We start from the raw sequence: 24,230 nt of genomic DNA on the forward strand, positions 1-24,230 counted from the left end.
TGCAGGCAGGGCGGGTGTCAGGCAAAACAATGACTGTGTAAAGAGACCACAGCATCAGGCAATGCAGCATGGAGCAGGGGGAAGCTGGCGTAATGCCCAACAATGTATGAGAGCCCAATGCTGTATCCACTGTGCCATCTCCTGGATCACTATTTATTTTTAATGAAAGACAGCTTCAGAGAGGGAGAGAGAGAGAAGGAGACTCTAGAGCACTTCTCAGCTCTCACTTATGGTGATGCTGGGAGGTTGAACCTGGGACCTCAGAGCCTGAGGCATGAAAGTCTTTTTTTGCATAACCATTATGCTGTTTCCCTAGCCCAATATTTTCTCTTTTTCTTTTTTTAATTTATTTTTTATTTCCCCTTTTGTTGCCCTTGTTGGTTTTTATGGTTGTTGTAGTTATTATTGTTGTTGTTATTGATGTCACCGTTTTAGATAGGCTATAAAGAAATGGAGAGAGGAGGGGAAGACAGAGGGGGAGACAAAGATAGACACCTGCAGACCTGCTTCACCGCTTGTGAAGGGACCCCCTCATGCAGGTGGGGATCTGGGGGCTTGAACCGGGATCCTTACTCCAGTCCTTGTGCTTCGCTCCATGTGCGCTACTGCCTGACTCCCTATTTTTTCTTTTTTAAAAATATTTTTAAATTTATTTATTGGATATAGGAAGAGAGAAATTGAGAGGAGGAGGTGGAGATAGAAGTAGAGAGGAAGAGAGAGAGAGAGAGAGACCTGCTGCCTTGCTTCACCCTCATGAAGTTTCCCCCTTGCAGTTGGGGATCAGGGGCTTGAAGTTAGGTCCTTGCACATTGTGGCATGTGTGCTCAACCAGGCATGCCACCATCTCCTCCCCACCCACCATATCTTTTTCTTTGAAAATTATTGCCAGATGAGGGGTATATATTCAGTGTGTGTACAGCAATGGTGAGGGAGTTTGGGCAACTAGGTCTGTTTGGGGGTCAGGGAACAGGGACCAGAAACAGAAATTAGAGCTGTGAAGACAGGACAAACTGGTCTGAGCTTGTGCTGGGGTGGCCAGCAATCCTCCACCCATTCATGCCCTGCTGGCCACTTTACCCATAGTTGTTTGAACTGCAAGATCATAATGGGTGTGGAGTAGTCCAGCCAGCCGAGCATAGCCTGGGAATGCACCCCTCTAGCCCTTCATCAAGCCCTGCTACACCCCCAGGTCCTGGTAGGTAGCCTCAGCATTTAGGACTTCTGTTTACCACACTATATATATATTTTATTTATTCCCTTTTGTTGCCCTTGTTGTTTTATTGTTGTAGTTATTGTTGTTGTTGTTGCTGTTGTCGTTGTTGGATAGGACAGAGAGTAATATAAAGAGGAGGGGAAGACAGAGAGGGGGACAGAAAGATAGACACCTGCAGATCTACTTCACCACTTGTTAAGCGGCTCCCCTGTAGGTGGGGAGCCAGGGCTCGAACCAGGATCCTTATGTGGGTCCTTGCGCTTTGTGCCACCTGCGCTACCACCTAACTCCCCCACACCGTATACTTCTGCCTGTGTCCATAAGTGTAATCACCTTGGAGGCAGGGGCATATCTTTTTCATCACCATTAAGTTCCTGTTCCATGAATGAATTCTTCCTCAGTCCTTATCCAGGACTTCTCTTTCTCTCACCACCAAGAAATAAAAATCTGAATTAACTACCTACACTACACTGCCCCCTTCCCATTAATTTTTTTCTTATATTTGATAGGACAGAGAGAAATTAAGAGGGGGAGAAATATATATAGAGAGAAACAGAGAGGCACCTGCAGCACAAAGCTTTCCCCCTGCAGGTGGGGACCAGGGGCTTGAACCTGGGTCCTTGTGCACAGTAACATGTATATTCAACAAGGTAGACTACCAATTGCCCATCATTTTTAAAAAATAATTTATTTATTCCCTTTTGTTGCCCTTGTTTTATTGTTGTAGTTATTATTGTTGTTGATGTCTTTGTTGTTGGATAGGACAGAGAGAAATGGAGAGAGGAGGAGAAGACAGAGAGGGGAGGGAAAGATAGACACCTGCAGACCTGCTTCACCGCTTGTGAAGTGACTCCCCTGCAGGTGGGGAGTGGGGGCTCGAACTGGGATCCACCTGCACTTAACCTTCTGTGCTACCACCTGACTCCCTCATTTTTTAAAAATGGGGGGGGAGAGGAGAAGAGAAGGGAAGGGAAAAGAAAAAAACATCTCGTTAAGTGAAAGAAGTCAGAAACAGAAGGATGAATATGGGATGATCTCACTCTCAGGCAGAAGTTGAAAAACAAGATCAGAAAGAAAAAAAAAAGTAGAACCTGAACTGGAATTGGCGTATCGCACCAAAGTAAAAGACTCTGGGGTGAGTGAGTGGGGAGAAGACAGGTCCAAGAAGGATGACAGAGGACCTGGTGGGGGTTGTATTGTTATATGGGGAACTGGGGAATGTTATGCATGTACAAACTATTGTTTTTACTGTTGAATGTAAAACATTAATTCCCCAATAAAGAAATTAAAAAAAAAAAAGAAAGAAAAACATCTCAATTTCTGTTTCTATCCACTAAATAAAATAAAGCTTAAAATGTTTATCTAAAAAATAAAGAAAATGCAAATGCAAGACTTTTTGGCAGGTGGGAGCACAGAACTTTGGTGGTGGGTACTGTGTGGAGCTACATGTAATATCTCTTTCTTTCACTCTCTTTCTCTTTCCAGAGCACTGCTCAGCTCTGGCTTATGGTGGTGTGATGGACTGAACCTGGGACCTTGTAGCCTCAGGCATGAGAGTCTGTTTGCATAGCTGTTGTGCTTTGAGAGTGAGGGGAGTGTGTGAAGAGATACCTGCAGCACTGTTTCAAGGCTTGTGATGCTTTCCCCTCTTGCAGGTGGGGACGGGGGGCTTGGACCTGCGTTCTGTGTTTTGTAACATGAGTTCACCTGGGTGCACCACTCCCAGGTCCCTCACATTTTTAAAATTCGATTTTTATGGGTTGGGGATAAGGCATTTCTTTCATGCCTAAGACACCAAAGATCCAAGGTTTAATCCTCAGCACCACCATAAGCCAGAGTTTCCAGTGCTCTGGTTAAAGCAAGCAAAACCAACAAACCCCTCTATTTTTACATTTGCCCCTTCCCTTGTGCCTGAAACTAAAAGCTTGTCCCTGATCTCCCTCTAAGGTCTCCATCACTACCCACCTCTGTGCAATCCATTTCCTTCCTTCCTTCTGTTCTTCTCTCCCAGGATGAAGGCACCATCTGGCCTGGCTCTAACCTCCCAGCTGCCTCTGTTCACAGTGTGAGCTTGGGTCTGCCTGCTGGAAGAGCCGCTGTCTTCCTTGTGTTGTTGCTCTGTGCCCAGCACATGCCTGGCATCTAGTGGAAGCACACAATCTTTTCTTGAACATCTTTGCTCTTCCTCCACAGTCAGCTTGCTATATAGATAACCCAGGAGCAAGGTCCAGAATGGACTTGGTGTGCCTAGTTTTATCGTCCTTAGGGCAACAAGACTACTTACCCTCACAGGAAGGGTGTGATCCTGGATACAGCTGGTCTGCCCAGCCCAGAGCTCCTTCCTTTAGCTCTGGCAACTTCTTTGTGTGCTCACACTGAGACTCTGGCTGTGCTTTCTGAGCAAGGACCGCTAGCACTTAGGGGGTGGGAACCAGGTTGGGAGAGTGGAGTGTGGCAACTGGTTATGGCCTTGGTCTTCTCTGGGGACCAAAGTGACACACAAGGAAGAGAGGCAGCTGTTGCATCTGGTCAGAGAGGACTGTGCTAGGGCCTCTGGGAGTTGGGGGTGGCCCTCTGCGGTGTCTCCCCCGCATACCTCCACAGAGCAGGCAGAGCCCCGTAGTAGTGGGAGCTATGACCTTGTCAACCTTTCCCAGAGGGTGGGACCAGACTCTGACGGTGACTGGATGAGATGGCCCAGGGGAAGGGCTTCCTCCTCTTCTCAGCGCATTACTCAGGAATCTAGAAAAAGCAGAAGCTGCGCCCACAGGGAATGCCAGGCTACCCACTCTAGAAAGTCGAGGGACTCACTCTCAGGATGTGGAGGCCAGGGACTTTTTGCAAATGTTTGTCCTGGCCCCACCCGACCCTAGGCAGTTTAGGGCTCCCCCTGCAGGTGGGGGTGGGGGCCTGGGAAGAGATGGAGCCCAAGGGAGTGGACTTGGGGTGAGAATGAGGAGGAGGTACCTGCAGAGCGTCTGGAGACCTTGCCTGCGGCTCTGCCACCGGGCCTGGGTACAAGGGGCCACCGCGGGGGCCGCCCATCCTTCCTGGGCTTGGGTGCACCGGGGCCACCGCGGGGCCGCCCACCCTTCCCGGCTTCTCACTCGCCGCCGCCTCCACCCTCTGTCCCACCCAGGCAGCCAGCCGGCGCTTGGCTCCGCTCTCTTTCCTCCAGTCGAGCTGAGGGTGGGGTGCGGGAAGGGGCCTGGCGCCCGCAGGTCCTGCCAGCCGAGCCCTCCCTTTGCGGGGTGAGTGTGGCCTTCAAGGCGGAGGCCGAACGGCCCAGCCCGGTGGGGGGTGGGAGGTGGGGGGTGGGGGGTGGGAGACGGGGGGCGGGGGGCGGGGGGCGGGGGGCGAGGGCCTCCCCGGCCAGCGGGGGTGACTCAGGCCGCAGCTGTTCCCGCGTCACATGAGGGAGGCTGGCGGCCACTCGGCGGGGGAGGCGGGGGCTGCGACCGAGGCCGGGGCGGGGCTGAGCGGCGGGCGGGGCCGGGCCGGGGGGCGCCTCCAGAGAGCCCCTGGGCCGCGGCGGTAGAGCAGCGCAGCGCGTCGCGGAGAGTAAGCAGGTGAGGCGGCGGGTTCGCAGCCCAGGGCGCGGGGCCGGGGGCAGCGGTCGCCCGCCGCTCCCACCTGCAGGGCTCGCCCCCGGGCTCCAAGACACCCACCGCGATCCCACCGCCCGACTTTGCAACTTTGCCGAAGTTCCGGAGGCCTGGCCTTGGGTGGGGTGGACTGGGGCGGCAGCTTTAACTTCTCGGGGGGCAGTGGGGCCCAGGGGGACGTGCCTGGGGGACTCGGGCTTCGACCCGAGGCCGCTTTCCCGGCTGTTGGCTGGGAAGGCGGCTCCGGGGCCGGCGGCTGGCTGTGCTCCTGCTGCGCCGCGGGCTGCATCCCGGGCCCGGGAGGCGGCGGGCGGGGCGGGTCCCGCGCCGTGGCGCTCGCCCCCACCCGCCCCTGCGCCGTGGAGGGTCTGGGAGACGTGGATCCGACTGCGGGCTTCCCGGAGGGAGGGGCCGGGAATGGGGGCCGGGCAGGGAAGGCCCCGAGGGCCGGCTGGGAGCCGGAAACCGCGGCCCCCTCGGCGGCTGCTGATCCCCCCTGCCCTTCCCTCTGCTCCGCAGCCATGGCGGTGGAAGGAGGAATGAAATGTGTCAAGTTCTTGCTCTACGTTATCCTGCTGGCCTTCTGCGTGAGTGGGGAGCCGGACGACCGGGGCGCGCTGGCGGGCTGCTGGGAGACTCGGTTCGGGAGGGCCGAGGGACCGAGGAAGCCGGCAGCTGGGGGCCAGATGTGGAAGGAAAGCCTGGGGGAGCCGGACGGGCCCAAGACCGACCGCACGGCCAGCCCCCTCCCGTCACCGCCCCCACCCTGCAGTGTGGGGGACCTCTGAGGCCTGTTTGTCCAGCCAGGCTGCTTAGCACCCTCCCCCAAACTCCTCCAGGCCCTTCCTGTCTGGTGACCCAACCACTTGTGATACGGGGCAGTGGGGCAACCAGCCAACGGCCTGATGCTATCGCCACGGGGGCTTCCCTCTGCCCCCCATGTCACCCCTCACACACCTATCCCCTCCCTTCCCTGAGCCCTTTTCACCCCTCCCAGCTGTTTGGGGGTGGGGAAGGGCTCTGCCCACCTCCATTTGCTCTGCTGGGCATAACTGCCTCAAGAGGCTACTTACTGTTTGTCCAGGGAGGGGCAACCAGTCTTGCCTCCCCACTTTTCTCTTTCCTGGCCTAGCCTCTTGAGCTACCAGTTGATGGGGATGGGGTGGACACTGCAGGATGGAAGAGGGCGGCCCTGGGAGCCCTGGGGAAGCGCTGCCCTGGGTTAGGAGTATATGCCCTGGGGTCGGGGGTTTCTGGGAACTTCTCTTTCCGCATTTGATCAAATTGCTGGTTAAGGCATATTTTTTGACTTATCCCTGACAGCCTGAGACTCACCCCAACCTTAACTGTGCAGCAAGATAATCTTCCCCTTCCCCCCGCCACCCCACAGTCAAGTTTCTTGGAGCTGTGAGGCCATGTCTCTTGGGATGGGGTTAAGTCTGTCCTGGGTGCACCCATTGCTCTACTACATGGTGAGCTGATGGGCTGTGGGTCTGGCCTAAGCCCCACCTATTTCCTCCCAGGCCTGTGCAGTGGGACTGATCGCTGTGGGAGTTGGGGCCCAGATCCTCCTGAATCAGACTGTGATCCAGGGGGCCACCCCTGGCTCTCTGTTGCCTGTGGTCATCATCGCAGTGGGCGCCTTCCTCTTCCTGGTGGCCTTTGTGGGCTGCTGTGGGGCCTGCAAGGAGAACTACTGCCTTATGATCACGGTGAGTGTGGTGTGAGGCCAGCAAGGCTCCTGGAGGGGACTCACAAGGGAGGATGAAGAGACAGGAGGTGTGGAAAACCATTTTTACTGCCCTAGAAACTCTGGCTGGGCCAAGGTAGACTCCTCTTGCCCAGACCCAAGCCTGACTTAGGTCTCTTACACTGCAGTTCGCCATCTTCCTGTCCCTTATCATGTTGGTGGAGGTGGCTGCAGGCATTGCTGGCTATATGTTTAGAAATAAGGTAAGCAGGGGAGAGGGGGAGGCCTCCTGCCTGTGTGGCCCAGGTCCCTGACTTCTGACGTTAACTGTATTCCTCCGCACTCTTAGGTGATGTCAGAATTTAACAAGGACTTCCAGCAGCAGATGCAGGATTACTTGAAAAATAATAAGACAGCTTCGATCCTGGACAAGATGCAGAAAGAGGTGAGTGGGGTTGTGGGGAGCAATTGTAGAGGGGAAAGAGTTTATTTCCATATTGAGAGTGGAGATTCACTCAATAACTTTCCCTTCTTGTCTTTTCCCCAGTTTAAGTGCTGTGGGGCCCATAACTACACTGACTGGGCGAACATTCCTCTTATGCCCAAGGATCGAGTCCCTGACTCCTGTTGCAAGAATACAACACAGGGCTGTGGGATTAAGTTCAAAGAGGATGACATCTATAAAACTGTAAGGGGAGACTAATAGAAGAGGGGGCTTAGATAATCTGGGATAGGTATTGGGAGGGGATGTGTACAGGAGTGGAGAGAGCTGCTAGTCTGGGAAATGGGGGCTGGGCATGGGAAGGGCCCTGGGAAGGCTAGGGGTAGAGTTATAGGTCTAGAGGGAAGGTTGTGAGGCAGATGGACGAGTGGAGGTGAGTGGGAGTTTCTGACGTTTTTTGTCTGTGCTGCCACTCTTCAGGGCTGTGTGGAGACGATCGGGCTATGGCTGAGGAGAAATGTGCTGGTGGTTGCTGGAGCAGCCCTGGGCATTGCTGTTGTGGAGGTGAGAAGTGTCTTTGGTAGTCCAGGGCTTTTGGGGAAGAGGATGTCAGAACTGGAGGGGATGCTTTGTATGGGTGGGTCTGGTACCTTGCATCTCTGACCCCTCTCTACCTTCTATCTTTCTTTCTAGGTCCTGGGGATTATATTTGCTTGCTGCCTTGTGAAGAGTATTCGAAGTGGTTATGAAGTGATGTAAGAGGTTTGGTCTCGTCAGCGCCCTCATGTTGGGAAATGGGGGAACATACTCCAAGTTTTTTCAATTAAACGGATTATTTTTTCAGACTCAAGAGAAGTGGTCTGAGTGTATCTTTAAAAAAAATAATGGTAACTTTACCCCTTTCCTCTCCTCATCTGTGGCCTCTGCCCTCTGGGACATTGTTCTGTTTGCACCTCTGGGAAAGACAGGCTTGGTGTGAGGTGGTAGGGCAGCAGCGCAGAAAGTGTGTTTGGGAAAGGTAGATTTTGCTGAGGGTATTGGCTACACTGCCAGTGGAAGTGAAGTTCAGAAGAAGCTGTAGCAGTTGTCCTATCTCTTAGGCTTGTAGTACCAGGTTCAGCTTGGAAATGTTTATGAAGCCATATTGACAGTATTCCCCCAACTGTCTTACTGGGAGAGGCCAGCCCACATCTCCCTTGCACATTTCCCTTGCCCTCTGCCCACCAGCTTTCTCTGCTGCTGTTCTCAAGAGGGCCTGGCCCCTTTCAGGGTGGTGAGAAGTTAGCCAGTGGCTAGCCTTCTTGAGAATGTAAGGAGGTGTTACTGTTTTTGTTTTCTTCTTCTTGAGAACATCTATTCTGGTATTTTAATTTATTTTATTGGATAGAGATGGAGAGAAATTGGGAGGGGTGGGGGAGATAGTGAAAGAGACAGAGAGACACCTGCAGCCCTGCTTCACCACTCATGAAGCTTTCTCCTAATAGGACCAGGGGCTTGAACCTGGGTCCTTGAGCACTGTAATATGTGTGCTTAGCCAGGTGGGCCACCACCTGGCCCCTTGTCTTAAAAAAAAAAGAAAAACCCACCTTTGTTTGATTTGATAGAACAGAGAGAAACTGAGAGGGAGGGGGAGATGGGGAGTGAGACCGAGAAACACCTGTAGCCCTACTTCATTGCTTGTGAAGCTTTCTTCCTGCAGGTGGGAGCCAGTGGTTTGAACCCAGGCCCTTGTGCATGGCAATATGTGCACTTTACCAGGTGGGCCACCACCTAGCCCCCCATCTATTCTGGTCTTCACTGCTGCCTCCCCCCCCCCCCCCCCCCCCGTATATTCCCACTCCAAACATTGATTTACTCTGTGTGGATAGTAAATGTTCCAAAGTGCCCTCTGGCAGCCTTTTCTCCAAACTCAGCCTCAAAGATTGTAATAGATGCTAGTCACCTTTGGGGGTTGTTTTATAGGCACAGAGAATCTGACTTAAGTCAGAAGTCAGCCTAGGGAGTTGGCAGTGAAATAGTCTGATCTGTTTGGCACCTTCATTTCTGCTTACCATCTTTTTCCCTTATAATACACATTTATTGAGTGTTTTGTGCCAGGAACCAGGCAGTTCCAGGGTGGGGACAGAAACAAAGTCCTTGTCTTTGAAGAATAACCTCTTGTGAGAAGGCTGGATTCAGTAGACCGCCTGGGTAGGCTTGGGAAGGACCCAGGTGAGCACACTGTCCACCAGGCAGGCAGGCAGGTAGGAGGCTGGTAGCCAGAGTAACTTGGCATCCCAGCCTGGGCTGTAGCGGGTTCTGGGGTGACGAGCAGTCAGAGCACGCTCCATGCACCTGCTGACCTTAGTCAGGTCTGGGTCACAGATCCAGTTCATGATGCGCTGCTGCACTTGGAGGTCTGTGGCCCAGTAGGGGATCGTAATCAGTGTCCCTGTCCCTCTCTAGACCCTCTCCAGCCCGCTGCTGCCCAGAAGAAGTGATGGGATTCCCTGGTCCTCTTCCCAGTCTGGGAAGTGGGTTCCATGTGGCCTGGGTGCTCTTGTGGGGCATCCTACTACCCTCACCCACCTCCTCCCCAGTTGCTGGAGAACTGATGTTTTTGATGCTTGCTCTGCTAATACACACCCAGCTACTCACACTTGGTGAGAAAGGCCTCCCCGTAGTATGCCTGTGTGGCGGGAGGCAGCCGTGCCCAGCAGGCCTGCAGAGCATCCTCCAGACTCTCCAGATTTGTCACGGGGGTTCTGAAGAAGCCGGGCTCCACAATGGAGACTCGTACCCCAAAAGAAGCCACGTCCCTCCTGGAAAGGGCAGAAGGTAGTTTTGGATTCTTGCCTTCATAGAGAGAGAGTTTTCAGGGACACGGGTTGGGGTGTGTGTGTGTGTGTGTGTGTGGGGGGGCAGACAGTGGGAACATTATGACAGACCAGGGATAGGGTCCTGATGGTGAGGGAGATTCCTGATGCCGCGATATAAGAGGCAGGTGGTACAGAGAGAGGTTGAGGTTTTGTTTTCCTGTAGATTCCCTTCTATGATCTCTAGAGCAAGGGTTGGCAAACTTCTTAGAGGCTGGGGGTAAATCTTTTAAGCATTTTGTATTATGTAACCACTCACAATGTAGCATTTAAAAAAATGCATAAAAACCACTACTAGCTTGTTGGCAGCTGATTAAATCTAGCCTGATAGTTTGCTAATTCCTGACCAAGAACTCTGTTCCTCAGCTTCCAAAACAGGGCTGAGCTCTGAGTATTAGTTATCAAGGGTTAAGACCTGTATTTGCTGGGGGTTAAGTATAATGTGCACAGTTCATGATACCAATCAGAAAACTAAAAGACTGGAATGGAGCAAAAGCCATTCTTGAAGCTGTTAGGTGGTGGGAGAAAAGGCAGGCTTCCTTCAGAAGATGGGTTCAGCTTGGGAAACCTATACTGTTCCAAATTTAGACCCTGCTTCTGTGCTGTCCTCAAAGGATCCTTTATACTCTTGAGGGGCTTAGAACAATATTTATAAAAGTGAGGGCTATTAATCACACACACACAAAGTGAGGGGCAGAGGACAAAGTGAACAGGTTCTTTACACAGGAAGACCTGGGGGAAGTCCCAGCGATTTCACCAACTAGTGTGGCCTTGGGTAATTTATGCTACTCAGAGGGTATCAATATCTACTCTTAAAGGGCTTAGTAAGAACACTAGTGATGACAGATTCATTTGGGGGGGGGGTGGTATTTCCTGTTTGTCAGGCACTGTTGAAGCCTTTCATATACCTCATTGCTCCCTCAATTCCTGTGAGGCAGGTGGTTTCATCCTGATTTAACAGAATAAAATGGAGAATAACAGAATAAAGAGAATGAATCTACTGAGGTTGCAAAGCTTGAGAAGGTTGACATTTAAACCTGTGAAGTCTAGCCCTGAAGTGTTTCCTTTTAGGCATCTCATCACAGCATTCTGTGGCTGTTTTTTTTTTAAAAATATTTTATTTATCTATGAGATAGAGGAGGAGAGAAAGAACCAGATATCACTCTGGCACATGCTGCCAGGGATCGAACTCGAGACCTCATGATTGAGAGTCCAAAGCTTAACCACTGCACCATCTCCCAGACCATGGCTATATATTTTTTTGCCTCCAGGGTTATCACTGGGGCTCAGTGCCAGCAGTATGAATCCACTGCTCCTGGAGGCTGTTTTTTTCCCTTTTGTTGCCCTTGCTTATAGTTAATTGTTGTTGGATAGGACAGAGAGAAATGGAGAGAGGAGGGGAAGATAGAGGGAGGGAGAGAAAGATAGACATCTGCTGACCTGCTTCACCCTTGTGAAGCGACCCCCTCCCATGTAGGTGGGGAGCCGGAGGCTAGAAATGGGTTTCTTAAGCCGGTCCTTGCACCATGTGCGCTTTAACCTGCTGCGTTACCACCCAGCCCCATTTTTTTTTAAAGTTAATTAATTACATTTTTCCTTCCCACTAGGGTTATTGCTGGCCCCTGGATCCAGCACTACCAATCCCCCATTATGTGTGACCAGCTTTCCCTTTTATTTTTCTTATACTTGATAGGACAAAGAAAAATCGAGAGGGTAGGGAAATAGGGAGGAATTCACCTGCAGACCTGCTTCTCCACTCATTAAGCACCCTTGTGCAGGTAGGGAGCAGGGGCTTAAATCTGTGTCCTTGCACACGGGGATAGGTGCACTTTACCAAACCAAGTGTACCACCCACCAACCTCCCTGGCTGTGTTCAAACCTCCCAGGCAAATACTCCCTATAGACACTGATTTGTTTGTGGAGTGGATTGCTATTGGATAGGGAGCCTAGAACCCTGTACCCCTCACCTCAGGCTGTCAGAGAAGGCCTCCAGGCCAAACTTGGAGACACAATAACCCCCTCCGTTGGCCGCCAGGCGACCCAGAACACTGGTTACGTTGACCACTCGGCCATGTGCTTTCAGCAGCAGGGGTAGTAAGGCAAGGGTTACCCCGATGGGACCCACTGTGTTTACATTCAGCACCCGAAGGAAATCATCCCGTGTCATCCATGGTGTGGGCCCAATGATACCAGCAACACCAGCATTATTCACTAGGCCAAAAAGTCCTATGGGGAGATGAGACAGATAGTGGGACTAAGGGAGACACACCACCGGTGTCCCCTTCATGGGAGGATCAGAGGACTTCTCCTTCCCCAGTTACAAATGAATTCCCTATGTTGTGCCAGGTAGCCCAGCCATACATACCTGCTTCCCCAACCTGTGCCTCCACCCACTTGGCTGCCTTCTGGACATCCTGGGGGTCAGTGACATCCAACAGGGTGGTGTGGAGGCGGGAGGAGGCCACCCGTTGTAGGTCCTCTGCTCCTGAGGGCGTCAGGCAGCTGGCCAGGACCTGGAAGCCTCTCTGGTCCAATCTCAGTGCCAGCAGCCGCCCGAAGCCTGAGTCACAGCCAGTGATGAAGATGAAGGCATTTCTTGCAGGCAGGGTCTGTTGGTCCCTGATCAACCACAGTGCAGCCCAGAGCAAGACCCCTAGGAGCAGCAGCAGCCACATGGCTGGAGCCAAGTGACCTGCAGGTGGCAGCCAAGGCGGGACAGGGAGTTTACTGTGGTTCTCAAGTCATTGTGTCCCACTCCTGTTTGTAAGTCTATGGTCCCAGCAGGCTGAGGCAAAAATGTGGCAGATGCTGATCTGTGACTCTCAAACGAGCTGAACTGTGGGCACCAGTCACCTCTGCTCTCCTGTCCAACTAGGGATCTCTGGACTCTGTGGATGTAAGCTGGGCCTTGTTTTTATAATCACATGTGGGACAGAGCCAGTGTTTCAGTCCTGGTGGCTTCAAACTTACTGCATCACCTCCCTGCATCTCTCTCTTAATTTTTATAATTTTTACATATTTACTAGATGGAGACAGCCAGAAATTGAGGGAAGGGGAAGAGAGACAGACACCTTCAGACCTACTTCACCACTCATGAAGCTTTCCCCTTGCAGGTGGGGACTGGGGGCTTGAACCTGGGTCCTTGTACATTGTAACATGTGCACTCAACCAACTGCACAACCACCCGCCCCCCCCCCCCACACACACCCCCTGCATATCTGAACCTGTTTTCTCATTTTACCAAGTGGGGCTAACACCCATCTGGGAAGTGTAGAGGATCAGAGGGGGAAGCGTGTGTGAGGAAGCATACCAAAATTTAAAGTTTCAAGTTACCAGTACATGGACTATCTTGACAGCCATCTCAAAAGCAACCCTGGATCCCAAGACCCTACTTACCTCCTGTAGCAGGCACCACAATACCTGAAGCTTCTTCGCTTGAGAGACTTGGCTGTTGGGCTTCCCAAGCTCTCACACTAGCTACAGCGAAGTCCAAAGTCCATGGTGTTGTATGGGGAGCCAGAGGTATTAATGTGTCACGGGAGGACAGGGGAGGGGCTTGGAGGTGGGGCACCAAAGCAGAAGCCTGTCACTGAAGCCAGGGATTGGTACAGGCCAGGCGTGTCTGAACTCCATTTATGGCTGCCTTTCTTAGCCTGGGGTCCTGAGCACGTCTGGACACCCAGCAGACACGCTGTCAAGGATGGCAGCTGTCCCTTCTGTTGGTGACCCTGGACCTATCATTTCTTCCCCCTACTCAGTCCTGGAGTGTCCCTAAGCCCAGCAGTTAATCTTCCACCTGACTCATGACACAATTTAGCAGCAGGCTGGGAGAAACCAGAGCACCAGGATAGGTTGAGTGCCAGAGCTGGGGAACAGGCCTGCCTCGTTGGATTTCTTTGCAGGAAGCTGCAGTTTACGTAAGGAAGCATGGGGCAGGGCCTATTAGAACCTTCTCTGGGGGAAGTGTGGGCAACTCCAACAGGCCCAGAGGAGGAGGAGGAGAGAGGCCAAATAGTAAGAGGAAACTGGTACCACCCTCTACCCCAAAGGTGCCTGTCCCCTCAGATAAACCATATTTGGACCGTCTATCTATCCTCCTGCTCCCATGCTGAGCCAGTAGCTCCTCAAAACACCAGAGAAGTGGAAGTTTGTGTTTTATTCACAGCCGGTTAGAAACTCTCTGTGCCTCCTGCCCCCTGCTTCCAAGGAGGCAGGAGTCAGAAGGGGCTAGGAGGGGGCAGACTGTAGCTGCCCTTTGTAGACGTATTCCAGTGCTGTGGCGATGGTGCGCATGTCCAGCTCGATACTGCGAGCCCAGTTCTCCACATCCCCGATTTCCTGGGAAGGGAAGGGATGAGGGCCTGGGAGTCATGATGGAATGAAGTGGCTCTCTGGTGGTGGTGGTGGGAGGGGGGGACAGGAGGCACTTTCCATCCTCCCACCCCTACCCCTACCCCTGGCAGCCAATGTTGGGGGGGGTGTTGAAGATAGGGTTGGTCATCTAGGTGTGGCCCACCTTGAGTGCCTGGTTGAAGTTCTCCACCATCCCAATCCACTGGCCTGTCTGCTTGGCAAACTGGGCAGCCTGGACCTGCAGGGTCTTCACCTCATGGTCCAGCTTCCTCTGGTTCATGTAGGCCTGGGCCACACTAGATGTTAGGGTGGAAGGAGGTCAAGTTATCCAACTGGGACTGAGTGGGGAGGGGAGAGGGGGGCCCTAACATCTCTGTAAGAGTGGGAGGCCAGCCAGGAGACAGGCTTAGGGAAAAAAGCTCATGATTTGGATGATTCTTGGTACATGCAAATGCATGCAGCTCCTTCCTCCCACTCCTAGGATTCCCAGGAGAGCCTAGCTGGGCTCTGACTAGAAACATACCTCCCAACCCCCAAAGGACACCCTAAATCTAGGTGGGGGAAGGGAGGAGTGTGAGGAAGAAGCTGGAGGGAAGGGGTGTGTGTGTGGGGAAACTTTTCATGCTGGGGAAGGAAAAGCAGAAGAAAATCCAGCAGCTAGGACATCTGGCAGTGATCTGGCCTTGGGATCTGAGAAGCTGGGAAAGGAAATTGGGGCCCTCCCTGAATTTGGGGTGGGATGAGAGTGACCCCCCCACTCCTCAGGAACTCAGGGTCAAGAGGAGAGATCCCAGAGGCTATTTCTTGGCTCTCAGTCCCTTTCCCAACCCTCCTCGCCCACTCAGATGAACACACACACACACACACACACACACACACACACTTTCTCTAAAGAAGGAATTACTTACTCATTTATTTAATGAGAAAGATAGGAGGAGAGAGAATCAGACATCTTTCTGGTACATGTGTTGCCAGGAATCAAACTCAGGACCTCATGCTTAAGGATCCAATCCTCTATCCACTGCACCACCTCCCAGACCCCCCCCCCCTTTCCTCTTTCCTTTGGCTCTAGGCATAGTTTTTTTTGGTCTTTAATCCACGCACTGGCTGCACATATCTTACTGTTACAACCCCCGCCCCCCCCCCCCCCCCCCCCCGCAGCCCCCTTCACCCTCCTCCCCTCCATAACTGTTTCCCTTATTGATTGGTGAAGCTTTCACTAGCCACTCCAAAGCTGTAGGTCAGGTGGGAGGCTCCACATCCGGTATCCCCACCCACTGGAATTGGAATTTGTGGGGGCAGGAAGGGGCACGGGTTCGGTGTATGGGGGAAGGGGTTTGAGAGAGTGGGAAAGGCACCTGACAAGAGCTGAGATAGACTGAGCCTTTGTTTTCCTGTCTGGGGAATGAGTGAGATTGTGGGCAGCAACACAAAACCCTTTCTAATCTGGCTTTGGCTTAGTTGCCCTCTAAGCTGAGAGCAGGGTGGCCCCTCAGAAAAGGAAAGAGGGAGCCTGAGCCAATTTCACAGCAGAGCCTGGGAGGCACCAATGTGGGAGGGAGGAAAGGGGGCAGATGCTGTCCCTTCTCTCTGGGAGACACGGGGAAGCAGGACCATGGTAGGGGGTGGGTGTAAAATCCAAAACAGCAATAGCAGATGGATCCCAGAGACCCAAGAGGTTTCCCCAGGAGTTCCTGAAATTTGTTTGCCCTGGTGACCTGCTTTCCAGTACTGACACTGAGTGAACGGAGAGCCTGAGTAGTGACGGAGAGATAAGAGGCTCCAATCACAGCCCCTCTGCGCTAACCTTCCCCACAGATGAGTAATGAAGTTGTTTGCATGACTCACTCTCTGGATTCACAACAAATCTATTCTACTTGCCCAGAGCTGGAAGGCGTCACACAGCTCCTTTCTCCCAACAGAGAGTCTATCATATCATCATCTCGCCACTTTCCTGGGCCACTCAGGGTCGAGACAATATTCTTTGCTCCTTCACAGATCTTTGGCTGTTACTGCCATTCTCATTTAGGGTTGGGGAGGGGTGTCCCTGGAGATTCAGAAAAGGAGGAGACAGACTGGTGCTGCAGTAGCTCTCGGCATAGATTCTGCCCTCATCCTCACCAGCTGTGCCATCTCTTTCCTGCCAGCTGCTCTCCAGGCCTGCCAGAGGGTGGAGGTGGAGAAGGAGTAATGAACTGTGGTGAAGGGGGATGCCATACCTCCCACTGAACTGACAGCTGGACTGGGAAAGGGTGAAGGGGGTGGTGGGCAGATGGTATCAAGTTGTATGTGCCAGGGAAGTCACTGTGGGGAGGGAAAAACTTGCATGCTTTTCCAGCCACTGCAGCTGCTCTTTCCTGCTCACAGTTACGGGTCAGAGCTGACTCAGGCTTCTCTCCATGAAGTCAAGCTGGGTGGGGGGGGGGAGAGATGGGGGGTGAGGGGGGCATTACATCCCCTTAAAAGTAGTTTGAAGGATTGGCCCTGCCAGCAGTGCCTAAACTTGGGAGTAAGGAAGAAGAGGTGCTGGTGATGATTAGAAGACACTTGTACCCCACATTGAGGTGATCCACCAAAGCTTCTGTCAGGCAGGTCGCTGCAGTGATAGCTTCTCGCCGCCTCTTCTCTGTGGGCAGGGGGAAGAACAGATTGGAGTCCTGGCTTACTGAAAGGTGGTCCAAAAGCCTCCTCTCACATTTAGTACTATTCTGCTAGTTGGGGATACCCTGACCAACCTGAGAATGTCAGCGCTGAAACACACTTTGTGTGCTGGTCATGGAAACAGCAAAATGGTTATACAAAAAGAGACTTTCATGCCTGATGCTCTGAGGTCCCAGGTTCAATCCCTGACATAACCATACGCCAGAGCTGAGCATCCTCTGATACAAAAACAGCAAAACAAAACAAAGAATAGAAATAGAAAACACCAGGGGAGTCGGGTGGTAGTGCAGCGGGTTAAGTGCACGTGGCGCAAAGTGCAAGGACCTGTGAGGATCCCGGTTCGAGCCCCCGGCTCCCCACCTGCAGGGGAGTCGCTTCACAGGTGGTGAAGGAGGTCTGCAGGTGTCTATCTTTCTCTCCCCCTCTGTCTTCCCCTCCTCTTTGCATTTCTCTTTGTCCTATCTAACAGTGATGACATCAATAACAACAACAATAACTACAACAACAATGAAAAACAACAAGGGCAACAAAAGGGAATATACATATACATATATATGTATAAACACCTGGGCTGGGCAGTGGTGCAACTGGTTGAGTTGTGTATGTTATCATGTGCAAGGACCTGAGGGAGGGCGTCTCCCCCCATCTGCAGGGGGGAAGCTGCACCAGCAGTGAAGTGGTGCTGTAGGCATCTTTCTCTCCCCCTCTTCTTCTTTCCCTTCTCAATTTCTCTCTGCTCTATCAAAATAAATAAATGAAAGAAAAGCACCTTGCAAAAACATACGTGGTCCCCTTTCATTTTAGTGGTTATGAAACCATTATCTTAAACAGTCCTGGGGGGAAAATAGCTCAGCTAGTAGAGTGTAAGACTTGCATGCCTGAGATTCTTGGTTCCACACCCCAGGCTGGCTTCTTTCTCTCAGACATGTGAAATATATATATACAGAGATCATATGAAATAAATGAAAATAAAAGGAAAAACAAAGAGCTAAGGAATCACTCACTGTAGATGCACCCAGGAGCAGACTCCCAAAAACCCTTTCCCTACTGTCTTGGCCAAAGGATTGGTAAGTCCCAGATTCAGGAAACAAATCCTTCACCCCATTTCGGGAGTCTCTCACTTTCAAGAGTCCTATTTCTGGGTTAGTCTGTGGTCATTTGGCAGGGTACACACATTACAGTGAGCTAGGATGCAGGTTCAAATCCTTGGTCCCCATCTGGAGGGGAACGCTTCACAAGCCATGAAGCAGTGCTGCAGGTATCTCTCTCGCCCTGTTTCCATTTTCCTCTTATTTTCTCTGTTATATACAAAATAAACTTGTATTTATTTTTTCTTTTTCATAAAGACAGGGAAATTAAGAGGGGTGGGAGAGAGAGAGGGAGAGGAGAGACCACTGTAACACTGCTTCACCATTCATGAAGCTTCCCTGCTGCAGGTGGGGCGTGGGAGGCTTGAACCTGGGTCCTTGTGCATGGCAACATGTACGCTCAACTAGAAGCAATACCACCCAGCCTAATATAAAAATAAACAAGTAAACAAAAACAAGTCCCATCTCTGCAGACCCCAGGCGCGCTCCTTCCCACTTGCAGGATGGAGGCACCGCCTTCGGGGCAGGGGCGGGGCTAGGGCTCGCACACCGAGCCAGCCCGGCGTCAGCGGGGGGGGGCTGAGTGGTGTAGCCGAGGGGGCCACGGTCCATTGACACGGGGTTTCGGAAAACAAACAAACGATAAACAAAGAAATTCCTAAATTCCTGCTTAACGTCTGTCTGCAGCGCGGGCCCCCTCCCTTGGATCTGGGCCGTTACTGGAGGGCGAGGCTCGGGGCCCGGGCAGGCGGGACAGGCAGCTCACCCTGCAGCTCCTTGCGTTCATTCTGCTTGGCCTGGTGCTCTTTCAGCAGGCGGGACAGCATGCTGGCGCCGGCTCGCGGGCTGGGCTCGGCCCCTGTGGTTCCGGGAACCCGAGCGTAGAGCTCGGAGCAGCCGGCCGCGTCATGTGACCACGGAGTCACGTGAGCCGGGAACCGCCTCTCTGGGTGGTGTCTGGTGCTAGTGGCTAAGTTCTTGGCTGGGAGAGGGAGCAGAGGTTAGAGGGTTGGGCGAGGGTGTGCTAGTGTTTTTATTAGGGGCTCACTGTGGAGTCAATGTGGGGACACGTTTTCTTCACTGCCCATTTTATTTTTCTATTTTATTTGGTAGGACAGAGCGAAATTGAGGGGGGGAGGGGAGATAGAGAAAGACACCTGCTGACCTGCTTCAGCGCTCCTGAAGCGTCTCCCCTGCAGGTGGGGAGCGGGGGCTCGAACCCCAGCCCTTGAGCATGGTGATATGTGCGCTTAGCCGGGTGCACCAGCCCCAGTGCCCATTTTTCAGAGCCTGTTGTTCTTTGGAGCTCAGGCTTCTGGAAGGGCTGGTGTTGCCACACTGCCCTTCACGGTTGCTGGGAGGGAATAGAGGTTCCCTGTACTCATTGAAATTCTTTTCCTCCCTTCGCTTTTTCTCCTGGCAGCTCTGGCCAGGTCTCAGTGCGGCTCTCAGTTCCTCCCCTCTAAGAAGATTCGCTTTTCTTTCTTTTCTAATCCCGTCTTTGCTTCCCATCCCACCTAAGTCCCTCATCTCTGGGGGATCTTGGTAGAAAAGTGTTTTAGACTCTTTAGGCAGCCTCCGAGGGATCTCTGCTAATTTAGGTGAGAATGATTGGAGAATGTACAACTCTACCTCTGCCTTTTTTGTAGTCAGCGAATGAGAACACATTTCACTCTTAACCAGAATAAGTGTTACTGCTCAATAAAAGGCATTTTTAATGTTTCTCTTTGAACTAAAGAGATTGCTTCTGGGATTAACACCAAGAACAAATTATTTTTTTCCTTTTTGTTGCCCTTGTTATTTATGGTTATTGATATATTATTGTTGTTGTTATACCAAGAACAAATTATAAATACCATCAACATATCCTTGCAATTGCCACATTCTCTCAGTGCAGTATGCTTTTTTTTAACCTCCTCTAGATCACACACACACACACACACACACACACACACATATATATATATATATATATATATATATATATATATATTTGCCTCCAGGGTTATCATTGGGGCTCGGTGCCAGCACTACAAATCCACTGCTCCTGGAGGCTACTTTTCTCATTTTGTTGCCTTTGTTGTAGTTGTTATTGTTATTGTTGTCATAGCTGTTGTTGGATAAGACAGAAATCGAGAGAGAAGGGGAAGACAAAGAGGGGAAAAGACACCTGCAAACCTGCTTCACCTCTTGCGAAGTGACACCCTGCAGGTGGGGAGCTAGGGGCTTGAACCAGTATCCTTACACTAGTCATTGTGCTGCGCACCGAACCCACTGCACTACCGCCCAGCCCCCTAAATTTTATATATTAATGAGAGAGGGAGGGTGGAAGAGAAAGATACCGAGAATTAGTATCACTTTAACACATGTGAGATCTCACTCTTAGGAGTCTAATACTATCTGCTGAGTCACATCCCATGCCACTGCATCCTGCTTTTAACAAACAGGGTGGGGACTTGGAGATAGTATAATGGTTATGCAAAAAGACTTTCATGTCTGACACTGCAGGGTCCCAGGTTCAGTCCCCAGCACCATCATAAGCCAGAGCTGAGCTGTGCTCTGGTCTTTCTCTCTGTATCTCTCTCATGAAAATAAAAAAAATATTAAAAAATGTTTTTATACCTGAAGCTCTAGGGTTCCAGATTAAACCCTTAATACCACCATAAGCCAGATCTGAGCAGTGCAGTATTAACTAAACAACCACCACCAAAAGAAAAAACAAAACCCGGGCAGGGGTAGATAGCATAGCGGTTATGCGAAGAGACTCTCATGCCTGAGACTCCAAAGTCCCAGGTTCAATTCCCTGCACCACCATAAGCCAGAGCTGAGCAGTGCTCTGGTAAAAAAAAAAAAAAAAGAAAAAAAAGAAAAAAACAAAACCCAAGGGGGATGATTTTGTGCACTCACTCTGGCTTTCTTTTCCTAACCCTAGCTAAGTATTGAAGTCATCTGGAGGAAATTAAAAAATACCTCGCACTCCAGACTAAGTAGACCTCTTCTTCTTCTAGCGTTTGCCAGTGGTGGAACTCAGGGATAGGCATACAATTCTTTTCAGGTGATCTAATGCACATTCAAGGTTGAGAACCACCAGACTAAACCACAACTCAGGCTATTTCCAACTTTGGCGTGCTCTCATTTTGTAATTCAGTTCCACAGTTGAGAATTGACCTTATTATACTTGAAGAAAGAGAAGAAATAGGTATTGATTGAGCTGGAACAAAACATTATTCTTGTGGTCCAGAAGGTGGTGCAGTAGATAAAGTGTCAGATTCTCAGACGTGAAATCTTGAGTTTGTTCCCCAGTAGTGTGTTTTCCAGAATAAAATCTGGTTTTTTTCCTTTCCTCCTCTCTCTCACTAATAAATATAAACAAAACTTAAAAAAAAAAACTACAGTTAGGGTGGGGATAGGTAGCATAACGGTTATGCAAAGAGACTCTCATGCCTGAGGCCCAAAAGTCTCAGGTTCAGTCTCTCACACACCATAAACCAGAGCTAAGCAGTGCTCTGGTTTAAAACAAACAACCCCTCCAATGTCCTTGAACTTGATGAGTAGAGTTGAGGATTACAGGCTGATTGACTCATTTGGGCATTTTTAGAGTAGCTTCTTAAATCCTGAGAGATGTGCAGCATTCATATGAAATGATTAAATGACAACATAAGCAAAATGTTAAGTGCTTGGGCAGATGTAGATTGCATAATGGTTAGGGAAAGAGACTGTCATGCCTGATGCTCTGAGATCTCAGGTTCAGGCCACCCACACTATCATAAACCAGGGCTGATAAGTGGTCTGGTTAAAAAAAAATTAAGTGCCCAAATAAAGATTCTGAATAAGAATGTTGGTTGTTGGGAGTCGGGCGGTAGCATGGCAGGTTAAGCACACATGGAGCAGAGCACAAGGACCAGTATAAGGATCCGGGTTAGAGCCCCTGGCTCCCCACCTGCAGGGGAGACGCTTCACAAGCGGTGAAGCAGGTTTCCAGGTGTCTTTCTCTCTCCCCCTCTCTGTCTTCCCCTCCTCTCTCCATTTCTTTCTGTCCTATTCAACAACAACGACAATAAGAATAACTACAACACGGAAGCCGGGCGGTGGCGCAGCGGCTTAAGCGCACATGGCGTAAAGCGCAAGGACTAACATAAGGATACTGGTTCGAGCCCCGGCTTGCCACCTACAAGTGGCGGTGAAGCAGGTCTACAGGTGTCTATCTTTCTCTCCTCCCGTCTGTTTTCTCCTCCTCTCTTGCTTTCGTTCCATCCTATCCAACAACAATGACAGCAATAACAACAACAATAACGATAAACAACAAGGGGAACAAAAGGGTTGGAAATGAAAATAAAATAAATTAAAAAAAGAATAACTACAGCAATAAAACAACAAGGGCAATAAAAGGGAATAAATAAATAAATATTAAAGAATATTTTAAAAAGTTTTAAAAAGAATGTATCCATGTGTACTGTATGTATATTATGTGTGTGTATGTATGTATATTATACACACCTATATGTGCACTGTAAGTTCTTTAACGTTTCTTGAGTAATTACCTCGAGTCAAGCAGTTTATACATGTTAATTAATTCAACTCCTAAAACAGTGGTATGAAATAGTATGGCTATCACTCCTAATTTGTAGATACCTAATATATCTAGGTACAGAACTGTTAAGTGACATATATATTTTCTAGATAGAGACAGAGAGACAGTAAGGTAAAGAAAGTGAGAGTGAAAGAGACCAAAGCACTGATGCTACCTTTGATATGTTGGGGGCCAGGATTGAACCTGGGTTGTGGACATGGCAGAGCAGTACAGTGTTCTTTTTAAAAATATTTATTTATTTATTCCCTTTTGTTGCCCTTGTTGTTTTGTTGTAGTAGTTATTATTGTGGTTGTTGTTGTTTAGGACAGAGAGAAATGGAGAGAGGAGAGGAAGACAGAGAAGGAGAGAGAAAGATAGACACCTGCAGACCTGCTTCACCGCTTGTGAAGCCACTATCCTGCAGGTGGGCTCCAACCAGGATCCTTATGCCGGTCCTTGCACTTTGCACCACGTGCGCTTAATCCTCTGCGCTACTGCCCAATTCCCAGTACAGTGTTCTAGTGAGCTGTTTTGGTGGCCCTTAAGTGATGGAATTTAAAAGTGGTTAAGCTTCTGATCTGGGAGATGGCACTATAAATAAAGCATTCTACTTTCAAGCATAAAATCCTGAGTTCAGTACCAGGCATTACATGTGCCAGAGTGATGCTCTGGTACTTTCTTCTCTCTCTCTCTCTCATAAATAAACAAACAAACAAACAAATAAATAAATAAAATCTTTACAAAATGATTAAGCTGTGGCTGGGGAAATATAATAGCTCTCTGGCATTATATTTTATCTTTCTTTTTTAATTTTTCTATTTCTTTATTGGGGACTTAATGTTTTACATTCAACAGTAAATACAATAGTTTGTACATGCATAACATTTCCCAGTTTTCCATATAACAATACAAGTGGTGAGGACTACGCCCTCTGTCATCGATATTTCTTGGACCTGTATTCTCCCCACCCACCCACCCCAGAGTCTTTTACTCTGGTGCAATACTCCAATTCCAGTTCAGGTTCTACTTGTGTTTTCTTTTCTGATCTTGTTTTTCAACTTCTGCCTGAGAGTGAGATCATCCCATATTCATCCTTCTGTTTCTGACTTACTTCACTTAACATGAATTTTTCAAGGTCCATCCAAGATCGGCTGAAAACGGTAAAGTCACCATTTTTTTACAGCTGAGTAGTATTCCATTGTGTATATATACCACAACTTGCTCAGCCACTCATCTGTTGTTGGACACCTGGGTTGCTTCCAGGTTTTGGCTATTACAAATTGTGCTGCCAAGAACATATGTGTACACAGATCTTTTTGGATGGGTGTGCTGGGTTCCTTAGGATATATCCCCAGGAGAAGAATTGCAGGAGCATAGGGGAGGTCCCTTTCTAGCCTTCTGAGAGTTCTCCAGACTGTTCTCCACAGAGGTTGGACCAACTGACATTCCCACCAGCAGTGCAGGAGGGTTCCTTTGACCCCACACCCTCTCCAGCATTTGCTGCTGTTACCTTTTCTGATGTATGACATTCTCACAGGAGTGAAGTGGTATCTCATTGTTGTCTTTATTTGCATTTCCCTGACAATCAGAGACTTGGAGCATTTGTTCATGTGTTTCTCGGCCTTTTGGATCTCTTCTGTGGTGAATATTCTGTCCATGTATTCTCCCCATTTTTGGATGGGGTTACTTGTTTTCTTGTTGTTGAGATTTGCAAGTTCTTTATATATTCTGGTTATTAGCCTCTTGTCTGAT

The 24,230-nt window shown here is 50.1% G+C and overlaps 3 protein-coding genes and 1 long non-coding RNA gene across 7 annotated transcripts; 1 reads left to right on the plus strand and 3 right to left on the minus strand.

Moving 5' to 3' along the window:
- Window positions 1-1,271: 1,271 nt before the first annotated feature.
- Window positions 1,272-4,267, minus strand: LOC132539493 (uncharacterized). The gene is made up of 3 exons (XR_009550817.1): window positions 4,181-4,267; window positions 3,498-3,955; window positions 1,272-3,355 (listed from the first exon to the last, which is right to left on the minus strand). It is a non-coding gene; the product is annotated as an uncharacterized LOC132539493 (long non-coding RNA).
- Window positions 4,268-4,349: 82 nt separating this feature from the next.
- Window positions 4,350-7,805, plus strand: CD63 (CD63 molecule). Of its 3 annotated transcripts, none has more exons than XM_016192673.2 (8): window positions 4,350-4,464; window positions 5,338-5,405; window positions 6,342-6,530; window positions 6,697-6,771; window positions 6,858-6,953; window positions 7,056-7,196; window positions 7,431-7,514; window positions 7,644-7,805. In XM_016192673.2, exons 2-8 carry the CDS (start codon window positions 5,340-5,342, stop codon window positions 7,707-7,709), a joined length of 717 nt encoding a protein of 238 aa, XP_016048159.1. In that variant the 5' UTR covers window positions 4,350-4,464; window positions 5,338-5,339; the 3' UTR covers window positions 7,710-7,805. The 3 variants fall into 3 exon arrangements, with proteins under 3 accessions (XP_016048159.1, XP_007533427.1, XP_060051153.1); XM_007533365.3 differs by lacking the exon at window positions 4,350-4,464 and adding an exon at window positions 4,693-4,782; XM_060195170.1 differs by lacking the exon at window positions 4,350-4,464 and adding an exon at window positions 4,864-4,938.
- A 1,200-nt stretch (window positions 7,806-9,005) lies between these two features.
- On the minus strand, window positions 9,006-13,793 carry RDH5 (retinol dehydrogenase 5). Of its 2 annotated transcripts, XM_007533367.3 has the most exons (5): window positions 13,202-13,793; window positions 12,171-12,497; window positions 11,773-12,031; window positions 9,588-9,751; window positions 9,006-9,348 (listed from the first exon to the last, which is right to left on the minus strand). In XM_007533367.3, the coding sequence occupies exons 2-5, from the start codon at window positions 12,478-12,480 to the stop codon at window positions 9,125-9,127; spliced, it is 957 nt and encodes a 318-aa protein (XP_007533429.1). In that variant the 5' UTR covers window positions 12,481-12,497; window positions 13,202-13,793; the 3' UTR covers window positions 9,006-9,124. The 2 variants fall into 2 exon arrangements, with proteins under 2 accessions (XP_007533429.1, XP_060051154.1); XM_060195171.1 differs by lacking the exon at window positions 13,202-13,793 and having other exon boundaries at window positions 12,171-12,952.
- Window positions 13,794-13,942: 149 nt separating this feature from the next.
- On the minus strand, window positions 13,943-18,819 carry BLOC1S1 (biogenesis of lysosomal organelles complex 1 subunit 1). Its single transcript, XM_007533368.3, has 4 exons — window positions 18,674-18,819; window positions 16,712-16,784; window positions 14,322-14,454; window positions 13,943-14,143 (listed from the first exon to the last, which is right to left on the minus strand). The coding sequence occupies exons 1-4, from the start codon at window positions 18,732-18,734 to the stop codon at window positions 14,033-14,035; spliced, it is 378 nt and encodes a 125-aa protein (XP_007533430.1). The 5' UTR covers window positions 18,735-18,819; the 3' UTR covers window positions 13,943-14,032.
- Window positions 18,820-24,230: the final 5,411 nt, after the last annotated feature.

This window comes from Erinaceus europaeus, chromosome 7, assembly GCF_950295315.1.
Source record: "Erinaceus europaeus chromosome 7, mEriEur2.1, whole genome shotgun sequence".
In the NCBI taxonomy this organism is placed as follows: Eukaryota; Metazoa; Chordata; class Mammalia; order Eulipotyphla; family Erinaceidae; genus Erinaceus; species Erinaceus europaeus.